The following is an 11,820-nucleotide window of genomic DNA, read 5'->3' as shown; positions in this document are numbered from 1 at the left end:
AGAAGGGGGTGTCAGCTTCGGTGGTCTTGCTCCTTCCCGGCCAGGCCCTGTCCGGCCCCCGCTGGGAGGTCTGGGGGCTCCGCCAGCCTCGCCTGTCCGAGGCTCCCAAGCCGGGCGCTGCATCAGCGGAACCCTCGCGCGCGAGGATTAGGCCCCTGAGGCCCGGAGCTCCGGAGCTCCGTAGGGCGGGCGGGGCGGGGGCTGCTGACCCACAGAGGGCGCTTCCCGGCGTGGTGCCCTCGGCCTCAGTGGTGACCCATGTCCTCCATTCCCACGCGGCCCCAGACGCCCAGCACAAAGCTCTCGATGTCGCACTCGTTGGCGCCGCGCACGATGCGGAAGTGGCCCCTCTCTCCCCAGGCTGGGCCCCACGAGTTGGCCGCCGTCTGGGAATGAGGAGGCGCCGTGAGGAGGGGAATCCGAGTGGGGGAAGAGGACAGGAGGCCCGGGGGAAGGTGACAGCGGCCGCAGGGCACGCGGCGCAGGGACTCACCCAGTACTTGAGCGTCCTTCCGTCGGGCAGCGTCTCCTCACCCCACCTGCGGGGCAGAGCCAGAGGGGGAAGGGCGCTGATTCACCTGCTTTCAGGAGCTCCCGCCCGCGGCGGCCTTCCCTGCCCAGGCCCCTGTTGCCATTGGTGACTTGGGTGCACCCTCAGGACTTAGGCAGCTCTCTGTCCCTCTCTGCACCTCCCTTCAGTCTCCACATCTCTAATTCTGTGCACCTGTGACCGGTGTGGGGACGGTCCCCAAAGGGACAACTGGAGGGGGAAGCGGAAGAGGAGGGAAACTGGGCCTCCACCGTCCAGGGATCCACATCCCAGCGACCAGTTCTCTGGGACCTCACACGTCTGCCTGCCCTCCCTCCTCACCTGGCGGGGGATGGGGGGCAGGGCGCGGGGTGTGTGTGCAAAGTACATTTCATTGGTTGGACTATTGAAATCAGTGACTCTAGCATTGCCTCTTATATCAGCTGGGGAAACTGAGGGCTGGGGGAGTGAGTCAGGCAGAGCTGGGACAGGTGCTGAGCTGGGGAGAGGTTGAGCAACTCTTGAATCCTTGTCTGTATTTCATTTGGAGTTAGTTTTCCCAGTGTGTAAGGAAGGAAGAGTTCTAGAACACCTTAAAAGGCCCCTAACTCTTGGTGTGACCCAGGGCAAGTACCTCCTCTTTCTGAGTCTCGGTTTCCTCCCCTATGAAATGGAGCTTTGCAGAGAGGTGGTGAGGACTCAAGGCAGACTCAGAGGCCCCAGTGCAAGCCCTGCTGCCGCCAACCCCCCTGCCCACCAAGCCCCTCACCCTGTGATCTTGACCGAATGGGTCCCATGATGGCGGTATTGCTCCGGCCTCCCAAGGCTCGCTGGTGTATGGCTGTAGATGCCGCTCTGGTACAGGAAGAAGTCCTCGTGCACCTCCATGAGGGCTGTGGGCAGAGGTCAAAATGGGGCTGGCTCAGCCCATCAGCACAGGCACTGACACCCAAGCCCGGAGATGCATGCCCAGGCCCCAGGGCCTCTGGTACCAAGACTCTAAGTGCCCCCTCCAGGTGCTGCTCCTGGGGAAGGGACATGGTCCCCTGACTCCTGGCCCCAATGGACTTGCTGCTCAATGCTGTACGGAGCACCTGTGCCTCTGTGCTCAGTCTCAAGCAGGCACAAGCTTCTGGAATCAGAGGGCAGGATGAGGGGCATTTACCTTGGACAGGGCCATTCTCCATCAGCTCCTTCATGATCTCCTTCTCCTGGAGGGTGAGGGGGTGGGGGGGAGAGTGTCCATCAGGCGCGAGGCTCAAGCCTTTGGCCAACCTTCCAGCTCTCCTGCCTTTGCCCCCTCACCCAAGTGCAGACTTACGTTGGAGCCGAGGCGGTAGGCAGGAGTGACCTGGTAGATGTCATTGGCATGGACATAGCTATTGGGGCAGCGGGCGGTGGCCTGCCGTTTGCCCCGACCCATGGCCCGACTGTGCATCATGCAGCGGGGTGCGGAGCCAGCCTCGTCCCACCCATGGCCCGAGAACGGGTAGCAGTGGTCAGACACAACCCTGCAGGGGCAGCAGGAGGGAGCGGGGACAGAGTGGGCATGGGGCAGCCTGGCCCAGGCCCTTCCTGCAGGCTTTCCCTTCCTAAGACCCCTGCCTCATGCCCTCTTCCCTACCCCCTTGCTGCTCACCCTCGACGGCGCAGGAACCACCAGGCACCGTCAAGTCGCCCACCGCGGCAACCCTGCTGGTTGTGCGTGTCACAAGACAGCAGGTTCTGGGGTGACAGGACAGGTGTCATGTGCCCCAGAGAATGGATTGAGACTCGATCAGATGCCACGGCTGGTGGGAGGGGAGGCAGAGGGGCTGTCAGGGGGCTCAGGCCTTTGCCCTCCTTTCCCACCTGTCCAGCCCCTGCCCTTGAACGTACCTGCCGTGGAGAAGGCCCAGGAGCCTGCACAGTTGCCCTGGTCAAGAGGGTCATGGATCAGGTTGGGCCACTTCTCAGAGGCCTCGAAGGCTCTGGGCAGCACCTCCCCTGGGCCCAGCACTGTCTGCAAGGAAAAGTTCACTCTGTCTGCCTCCTGCCTCTGCCCCAGACTGCCCCTCAGGGGCCCTAGGCATTGGAGGTCTCCCAAGAGTCCAGGGCCTTGGTGCTTTGTGACCACCTAGAGGGGTGGGATAGGGAGGGAGGGAGGGAGACGCAAGAGGGAAGAGATATGGGGACATATGTATATGCATAGCTGATTCACTTTGTTATACAGCAGAAACTAGCACACCGCTGTAAAGCAATTATACTCCAATAAAGATGGTTAAAAAAAAAAAAAAAAAGCGTCCAGGGCCTTCTGCAGTATACTCTTGAGCCCTCTGTTGCTGAGAGAGTCCAGCAACCGCCACGGTGACCCAGAGGAAGACCCAGGCATTTAGTGCCTCTCTAGTGTCAGGTGGGGGGTGACTAGTCCTGTTTTACAGGTGAGGCAATTGAAGCCAGGAACAGGGAAGTGGTCGGGCCACCTTCCATCCTCAACCCCTGCCTCTTCCCTCCTCGTACCTTTTTATCTGCTACATCCTTCTTCCCACCAGGACCCTGGGCTTCAGGCCGCAGAGGGCGGGGGAGGGAAGGAGCGGTAAGGCCCCGTGACCGGGCAGGCTGCCAAGGCAAACAGCAGGAGGCAGAAAATAGCCAGAGGCCCAGGGGAGTAAGGCCAGGGGCAGGGTCTGGTCACCTCAGCCTTGAGCTGAGCTCCCTCTGCAGGGAGGGCCGCTCTGGCCAGTCACTGCCTCCTCCCTGGCGGCCACTGATGGAAGGAGCCTCCGGCATGTGTCCCACTGAAGCTCCCTTCCTCGCCCTTTGACTGCTCTGGTCTGGTTCTCACTTCTCCCTCTGGTGGGTCCCACTGGGGAAGGGTGAAAGCCCCTCCTCCCTGGGGGTTCTGCTGAGATGGCGTTTGTTTCCGAGAATTGCTGCTCTCTGGCCAAAGCTGGAGGAGTGTCTGTCCCTCCCTTCCCAAAATACCAAGGTGACCTCCTGGCCCTTAGGGCCCTAACCCAGCCATACTGGGACCAATGACATTTTTCCCAAGCCGGAGAGGCCAGAGAAGCTAGGGAGGGTCAGATGCTGGGACCACAAAACTGAGAATCTGAGCATCAGTTCTTGCAGTGCAGTATATCTTGTTATAGGCAGAAACCTAAGGCCCAGAGAAGGGGAGTCCCTTGTCCAGGGATACACAGCCTACTGGTGGGGGACAGGCCTAGGCCCTTGGAGAAGCAGGGCACAGGGTGCCAGGGTCTCTGGGGTCGTAGGCCAAGAGGAGGTGGCAGGATTGTGGGCAGGGATGGACTTACATGAATCTCATTCATATTGGTGACGGAGGAAGACGGGCGGATGGTGCCCAGGCGGTAGCGAATGCCCTCATCCAGGGTCATGCCCCAGAAGGCACTGTGGTTCCCAGCCCGCCACCTGAAAGAGAGGGGATGGAGGTCACAGACCGGCCAAGGCTGGGGGTCCTGGAGGTATGCGCACGTGGGTGGGAGAGATGCCTACCAGCTAAATGTACACATGAATAAGATCTGAGTGTGGGTGTGCCTGGCAGGACATGCAAGTCGGGCAGAACATACGTGTGTATGTGTGTGCACGTGCATGTGTGCCCACTCGGGGCATTTTTAGGGCCTCTCACCCATAGTTGCCTTGGTTGATGGCCTTGATCATGTTTTCGTCCACCAGGCATGGCTCCTGGTCACACTCCCACTGCCCTTTCTCCTGGCAGGTGCTGGAAAAACAGGAGGGAAGGAAGAGGTGAGGTGGTGCTGGGCATCCTTGGAAGGGAGGAGGCCTCAGAGGTCAACATGGGCCTGAAATTCTGCATCAGCACCTATGAGGGGACCGCCAGATGATCCCATCCAGCCTGGTGGCTTTAAATGTCAATTTCAAATTTATGATTCTCAAGTTTATATCTGCTTCTCAGATCTCTCCCTAAACTCCAGATTCAAGGATCGTACTGCTACACCACATCACCTCCTGGGCGTCTAACAGGTCACACTCACCACATCCCAAACCAAATTCCTGTTCTCCCCTTACTCCCAGGCCTGCGCCTGCCGCAGTCCTCAAAAATGGCACTCCATCTTCTCCTGGATTGCAGGCCGAAAGCCCGGGAGGCACCCTCGACCCTCTCTCACTTGCTAACCCGATTCACTGGCAAATCGTGTTGACTCTACCTTAAAAACACATCCAGAATCCAAACCACGTCTCATTCTTTTCCGCAGCCACCATGGTCCAATCACCGTTCACTTGGATTCTACTGTAGCCTCCTCACTGTTCTCCCCATTCTGCCCTGTGCCCCCCTCCCCCGCTTCGGTATATTTTTAACACAGCTGCCCAAGCGATCCTGCTAAACCCAAATCATATCATGCCATGCCCCTGCCCAAAACCTGCCACTGGCTTCACATCAAGAATAAGAGCCAAAGTCCTTCCAGCGCCAACAAGGCCCTGCACGATCTGTCCTCCTGTCCCCTCTCTGACCCCCCTCGTCCCCTCCCTGGTTCCTGAGGTCTCAGCCAGGCTGGTCCTGACTGTTGACACCAGCCGTGCTCCTGCCCCCGGGCCTTTGCGTTGCTCTTCCTCCAACATCTTCATGGCCCCTCACTTCTTCTAAGTCCTTATTCAAATGTCACTTTCTCAGGGCGGCCTGCCCTGGCTACCCTATCTCAGCATCCTCCACCCTTCCTACCCTGCTTCCCTGTTTTCTTTTCTCCTCAGCCTGTCATCACTACCTGACGTATTATATCTCCAGTTATTTATATTGTCTATACCTCTTTCTTCACAGAATCTAAGGTCCTTGAGGGCACGTATTGTTTGATACCTTCAGTACCTAAAAACAAAACCTAGCACATAGTAGCCACCCAATAGATATTTGTGGAATGAATGAATGAATGAATGGGGCAGTACAGTGAAGTGATTAAGAGCATGGATTCTGAATTGAATCCAGGGTTCAGAGTCTAGCTGACTAGTCATGTGACCTTAGGTAAGTTATTTTAAACTCTCCCTCAATGTTGTCTGTAAAATGAGGATAATAATAGTACCACCTTCCAGGGATTAAAAGGCAAGCTTGCAAAGTACTCAGCCCAGGGCCTGGCCCATGTGATGTGCTCAAGAATTGTTATCTTCCATGATTGTTCTCATTACAGGAACCCCAACTCCCCACCCCCTTGAGTTTCAGACTCATATCCAGCTGGCCTCCTGACAGCTCCTCTGGGTGTGTGAAAGGCATCTCAGAATGGCCAAACTATCTTCCCCCAAACCTGTTCCTCCCTTAACATCCTCAACTCAGAAAACGGCACCTTATCTACCCAACTGTTCAAGCCAGAACTCCATGTGGTCCGTGGTGTCTCCCCTACCGCCTGCCCCTCACCCATACCCACCTACCACCAGCCTGCCCTATCAACCGGTCATGAAAGACTCCGAATCCACCTGCCTTTCACCCCTCCACCACCACCACCCTACTCCGGCCCCTTATCCCCTCTCACCTGGACCCCGGCAGTGGCTTCCTAACCGGGATCCCTGCTTTGTTGTGATTCCCTCCGCCCAATACACACACCCCTCTCTTAAAGCCAGAGAGATCTTTGAACAACACAAATCAGACTGTGTGCTCCCCAAGTGGCTGTGCACGACACTTAGAGCAAAATGCAAAATCCTTGGCACAGCTTATGAGACCCACGGGACACGGTCTGCCCCTCCTCGGGGCCTCTCTCCCCATTTCACAGCTCCAGCTGCAATGAGCTCGGTCCCACCTCCTGGCCGTTCCACAAGCCATTTCCCCCCATGTTCCCTCCTTCTGGGCCTGGGCTACTCATGCTCTCATCTCCCTGGTATCTGCATAAATATCCCTTCCTGAGTAGCCTTCCCTCGCCCCCACCCCACTCTAAACTAGGGTCCCCCAATAACCTCCTTTCCCCCCATCACACCTGTAAGGTTGTAATGACAGGTTTATTATTTGTGTCATCATTAGACTAGAGGCTCCAGTGCAGGGACAAGGACTGTCTGCCACATTCTGGCTGCATCTCCTTGGCCCAGCACAGCACCTGGCACATAGTAGGTCTCTAATAGGTGTCGACTGAACAGTTGAATTCTATGAATTCTATAGTGTTTTTATAAGCTCATAACTGTGCTATGACAAGATGCTAGACTGCATCCTTTCAAGCCCGCCCAAGGCTCCCGCCTCCCTTGTTGCCTTTTAAGGAGCCTCAAGGGGACGAAGACCCAGTATGGCTGGGATCTCCAGCCCCAGGAGCTGCGGGGGCACTTTCAGGGAGGCTTTCGTCCTTCCCTTCCCCCTCTGACTCTCGAAAGCATCCTCGAGGGCTCACAGAGACTGGGAGGCCCACAGACACTGTCCCACACCCTCCCTCAGGTGTCAAGTGCAGAGAACACAGCCAGAACTGGCCTGGGAGGGCAGTGGTTTGGTCAGTCCTTTCCTGCCACCTCCCTCTTTGCCCCCCAGGGCTGTCTAAGCAGGTCTAGGCAGGACTGGCGGCAGCAGGTCCCAGCATTCCAGAGGGGGCCTGGGTGGCCAGGCCCTAGGGAAGGGACCGAGAGAGAGTGTTAACCCCTCCATGTCCAGAGGCATCCTATCAGTAACAGCAGAATCATGCAAGCATGCTCCATCTTTAGAAACACACACACAGGTCACACACACTCAAAGCATGCACACACACACATGCTCTGTCACCCAGACACACGCTAAAATGCACAAGTCCCCACTCTCACTGTGACCCAGGCACCCCTCACGCCAGTGAGGCAATGGAAACAGCTTATGCGTAATGCATTCCAAAAAGTTTCCTCCTCCCTGGGGCCCTCTCAGTCCCAGGGCATGGGGTGGAGTGGGTGCAGGGCCTCCTCCTCTAAGTCTTAGGGTCCCCATTATTTCCATTAAGGCATTCAAGGCTTCGCACCTCCCATCTCAGGCCTCAGATTAGGGTAGAGGGGCACCCCAACCCCTTCATCCTCCTACTGGGAATGGTGGGGAGGGTTGGGGGAGGAGGAGGGGCCACATTCCAGGGAAGGCCCTGCTACAGTCTGGCTGGCTGCCAGCTCAGCCATCCCTGACCCTCATCCGGTCCAGGGCAACGGATGCTGCAGTCAGAGGTTTCCTTCCTGGCGCCCCCTTCTTGGACTCTCCTGTGACAGGGAGAAAGGTTGGGAGGGGCGGTAGCCTAGCCCCAGGCAGGAGGAGCTGCACCTGGAGCTGGGCATCCATGGTTGACTGCTCCTGGGGACTGCTGTTGGAATGCTGGTACAGAAGTTGACATGGTCCGTGTAAAAATTCCCGTGTTACAGATGAAGAAACTGAGGCTCAGAAGAGGGAAAGGCCTTGCCCCCAGCAAGTGAGTGACAGGGATAGGGTTTGAATCAAGTCTATTCCACAAAGCCCACAAGGCAAGCCCCCAACACTCACCAGCGGTTACAGTTGTCCCAGTAGGTTCCCAGGACTGGATAGATGCGACCCCTGTGCGTACATCCTGGTGGGAGGAAAGTCAGACAGAGACGTGGAGCCAAGACCAGAGACGACGGGTTGAGATGGCCAGGTCCTCAGAGGTCAGGTGTCCCGAACCCTCCCAAACACACACACTCACACACACCTGCCCTCACTGAAACTAAAGCCAAGCTATAACTTAAGACATCTCCTACAGGGTCACACACCAACTGCTACTTGGGAAGTTCTTCAGTGACTCCGACCCGGATCCCTCTTGCTTCTCTTGGACGCCAGCCACAACATTCCTTAGATCCTATGCCATTTAAATGAGTTGGGGTTTGGAGATGGGGAGTGGGAGGGGTATGGGGAAGCCAAAGCCCAGAGAAGGTGACTCCCCTAAGATGACACAGCACTTTGGGGTGACAACCCAGGTATGCAGTCTCACACCCGCAGCCCCATGGAATTGTGGGAAAGAATTCAAGTGACTCTCCTCTTGCATAAGGGCGCGTCGATGGTGGTGAGAGCTGAGAGCAGGAACAGACTTAACCCACCTCCCAGGTGTGACCAGCCATCTCAGGGGTAGAGAATCCTGAGCAAAGGCAGAGGAATTGTTAAGATGACGCTGACCAACCCCTGTGTGCTTTATCAGTCTAAGGGTGAGTCAGCAGGTGTTGCCAGCACCTTCTAAGTCCAGAATATGGAGACAGGCAGGACTGGGAGAAAGGGCAGGAGGCTGCCCTTCTCCTGGGACTACTTAAAACCCCACAGACCGAGGCTCTTCTTTTTCCAGAGAGATACAAGTTAGACCAGAGTGGGGACTTCCCAGAAGCGCAGAGAGAGGGGCAGGGTCTCTTTTCCAGATTCTACAAAGCCTCCCCCTGGAAATGTCAATACGTCAGCCTTGCTCCTGAGCCTTGCTGAGTTTGGGCTTGACAAAGCGACCCACCCCTGGCCGTCTGGTGCCCACCTTGAATGGGGGGAAAGGGGGGTGGCACGCCGAGGCAGAAGTCCCAGAAGTCAGGGCAGCAGTCGGAGACGGTGCGGTTGCAGAAGAGGTCACAGTAACAGGTAGCACCCAGGTAGGGCAGGGCGCAGTCATCGGCGCGGCCGCGGCAGCACAGGTCCTGCTCCTGGCAGTACCGGCCACCCGCATCCCGGATGCCCCGCAGGTGGAGAGCCGGTGCTAGCTCCCGGCGCCCACGACCCCGCTGGGCACCCAGGGCCAACTCGCCAGCCAGCAGCAGCAGCAACCCCAGTGGACATCGCCACATGGTGCCTCCTGGGCCCAGGGAGGGCAGAATTCAGGGGTCAGAAGTGGTGGGCAACAGAGATTCCCTGGCACCCCAGGGACTGATCTCCCAGCTTCCCGGGGCTGTGAGTCCAAGGGGTTCCGGCAGGGACCCTGATTCCTGTGTCCCCAGGCAGGACAGGGGCGAGGAGCCACAGTTTACATGCCCTGGCTTACCGGGGGAAGGGGCTTAGGCAAGAAATGGAGCCCCTCCCTGACCTGCCGGGGGACCTTCAAGGACAGGAGGTGGGGATGGTGGCATTCTTGGTGCTCCCCACTCAACACCCATGCTTCGCACCCGGGGTCTCCTCCTGTTCTGGATCCCTGTGCTTCCCTCAGCCTCCGTCCTTGATGGGGGTCCCTGACTTTGTGCCCACGTGTGTCCCTCTCTCTGTGCCCCTCTGCCCCCCTCCACTCTCCCTCTCTGCCACCTGTCTTGGTCCCTCCACCTGGCCCCTCATGCTCTCTGTTCCTTCTGTCTACACCGTCTCCCCTCTGAGCAGGGGAGCGTCCCTACCTGGTGAGGGGTGTGGGCTGAGCCCGGCTGCCCTACTCGCCTCCGCCTTCCCGCTCCTGCGACCGCCGGACACTCAAAGTCAAGTGAGGAACGCGGGGCGGGATCGCTTTTTGTACCGCCCCGCCCTGCGCGCCGCCCCGGCCCCGGCGGCGGGAGGGGGGGGCCCCGGCTCTTTTGCACCTGGAATAGGCCCGCCGTAACTCCGAAATTGGGACTAGTGAGAGGGACCGTGAGCACGTGACTGACCTTGTTGGGTCTCCGGTGGAAGCCGTTCCCTTAGGGGCGGAACTCCAACCGAAGCAGAAACAACTGTGGTGTGACACTGCTAAGAACTGCCCAGTGGGCTTCGCCGTGGGGCTGAGGGGCTCGCGCGGACAAGGGAAGGTAGGGGGCAGCGGAGCTCCGAGTTTGGGACCTGAGTTTGGGAAATGATGGGAGAGTGTGGGCGGCAAAAATCTCTAAGACCCCCGTGACCCCTCAGTAATAAAGACAGCCATGCACACCCCTCTTCACAGTGCCCCCCCCCCCCGGCTTGGAGCCCCCCCAACCCCCCCCCGTTCCCAGGAATGACTGGAATCTGGAGGAGGATGACTTAGGACCCTTGGGCTGCTCATCCTCCCGAGGGGGCGGGGTGGGTGTGGGGTGGGAGCTGCCTCCCTGCCCTGAGACCCCTCTTTGCGTCCGCCCTCCCCACTCAGTTCCGGCGCCTCGCCAAACACTGCTGGCTCTATCAACCCCTCCAGGGGGCATCGTGCTCGGCACCTGTCCCCCATCCAGGGTCCAAAGGCAGAGCCCTGCCAGCTGGTGCCCCCTGCAGAGCCCCCCCTTCCTGCCCTGGTTATAAACCCTGCCTTTGCCCAGGCTGGCCTGGGCCCCAAACAATGGGGCTTCTGTCCCGCCAGGCCTGCCCATCACCTTTTACCTTCCCATCGCGCAGTCCCCTCTCTTTCAACAGTTTGGGTCTGGGCCAGAGGATTCTAACAGCGGGAGGATGAAAGAGACTCCACCTGGACCGATCCCCCCATCCCTGGCCTGAGCCTCACAGCCGCCTCTAGGTGAGGGAAGCTTCAAGTATTGGGGATTCCCTTTGCCCTCTCTCTGACCTCTCTGCACCCCTCCCCCAGCCTTGGGGCATCCTCAGCTGGCCAGCCCCAGGGGGAGGGGAGGGACCAGGACAATGGGCATCTGTGACTGGGTTGACTGGGTTACCCCCTGCCAGGGGGTACTGGGCAGGGAGTCAACGAGGGAATCCTGCCCTGGATGCATGTGCGGAGGACGGAGGAGTAATGTCCTGGATCCCCAGCGTTGGTGGGAACACTCACAGGAGCTGGCCATCTGCTCCCTGCGGGGACCCTGGAGGACAGAGCCTAGATGAGACACTTGAGGCTCAGAAGGACAGAGCTGCCCAAGGGCACACAGCCAGGAGGCAAGCTCCCTACCTACCACCACTCCACTCTTTTACCCCATCACCCTTAGTCACCCACTGCAGGTCTCAACACCCTCCTGGTCGGGAAGTCCCTTTCCATGTCTAACCTCCATTCATCTTACTGCAAGGTGGGCCCCTCGTATTGGGAAGGAGATGGAGGCTGCCTTCAGAAGAGTTCATGCCCAGAGGACCCACTTTCATGAGTCAGTTTCAGCGTGGTTCTGCGGCTTGGGGCTGGCCCAAATCACCCCTGTAGGCCACCCATGTTGTCAGTGTTGTACGTGTATCTGAATCTGTGAGGTGTTTCTGCTTGAGTGTGTCTGAGTCTGCTTGTCTCTCTGTTACCTGTCTGTTATGTGCCTGCATATCTGTCTGGATGTTGCCTCTGTGTGGTCATGGGCTTGTCTGTCTTGCTCATCAGTGTACTGCTTGCCTGTACTTGTGTGCTTGTTGGCTTGTGTGTCGCTGTGTATAGCTGTGTGACTGTCCCTGTCTGTGTCTGCCTAGCTACTAGGTGTCTGTCTTGCTAGGAGTCTGTGTGTCTGTGTAGCTGTCTGTTCGTGTCTGTTCACGGGTTTTAGCTATCTGCCTGTCCTTGCCTGCCTGTCTGTACATGAATAGGAGACAGGAACACAGAGCAGGG

At 58.2% G+C, this 11,820-nt stretch overlaps 1 protein-coding gene across 2 annotated transcripts; it reads right to left on the bottom strand.

Annotated features, from left to right (window-relative positions):
* Positions 1-245: 245 nt before the first annotated feature.
* Positions 246-9,217, bottom strand: TINAGL1 (tubulointerstitial nephritis antigen like 1). 2 transcript variants are annotated; one of them, XM_007468650.1, is made up of 11 exons: positions 8,914-9,217; positions 7,929-7,992; positions 4,155-4,247; positions 3,823-3,937; positions 2,408-2,531; positions 2,169-2,319; positions 1,851-2,040; positions 1,695-1,740; positions 1,299-1,422; positions 494-539; positions 246-386 (listed from the first exon to the last, which is right to left on the bottom strand). In XM_007468650.1, the coding sequence occupies exons 1-11, from the start codon at positions 9,215-9,217 to the stop codon at positions 246-248; spliced, it is 1,398 nt and encodes a 465-aa protein (XP_007468712.1). The 2 variants fall into 2 exon arrangements, with proteins under 2 accessions (XP_007468712.1, XP_007468713.1); XM_007468651.1 differs by lacking the exon at positions 4,155-4,247.
* Between the last annotated feature and the right edge of the window lie 2,603 nt (positions 9,218-11,820).

The sequence above is a fragment of the Lipotes vexillifer genome, unplaced genomic scaffold (assembly GCF_000442215.2).
Source record: "Lipotes vexillifer unplaced genomic scaffold, Lipotes_vexillifer_v1.1 scaffold1261, whole genome shotgun sequence".
Lineage (NCBI taxonomy): Eukaryota > Metazoa > Chordata > Mammalia > Artiodactyla > Lipotidae > Lipotes > Lipotes vexillifer.
Note: the sequence above shows the minus strand (reverse complement) of the source record. Positions and strands in the feature narration are given on the sequence as shown.

Bases quoted from the DNA above. Each gene is read 5' to 3' on its own strand.
- TINAGL1 (XM_007468650.1), bottom strand. From the start codon at position 9,217: ATGTGGCGATGTCCACTGGGGTTGCTGCTGCTGCTGGCTGGCGAGTTG. The intron at 7,993-8,913 runs GTGGGCACCAGA...TCCTCCCACCAG, and splicing joins CCCCTTTCCCCCCATTCAAG to GATGTACGCACAGGGGTCGC. The intron at 4,248-7,928 runs GTGAGTGTTGGG...CTGTTTTTCCAG, and splicing joins TGGGACAACTGTAACCGCTG to CACCTGCCAGGAGAAAGGGC.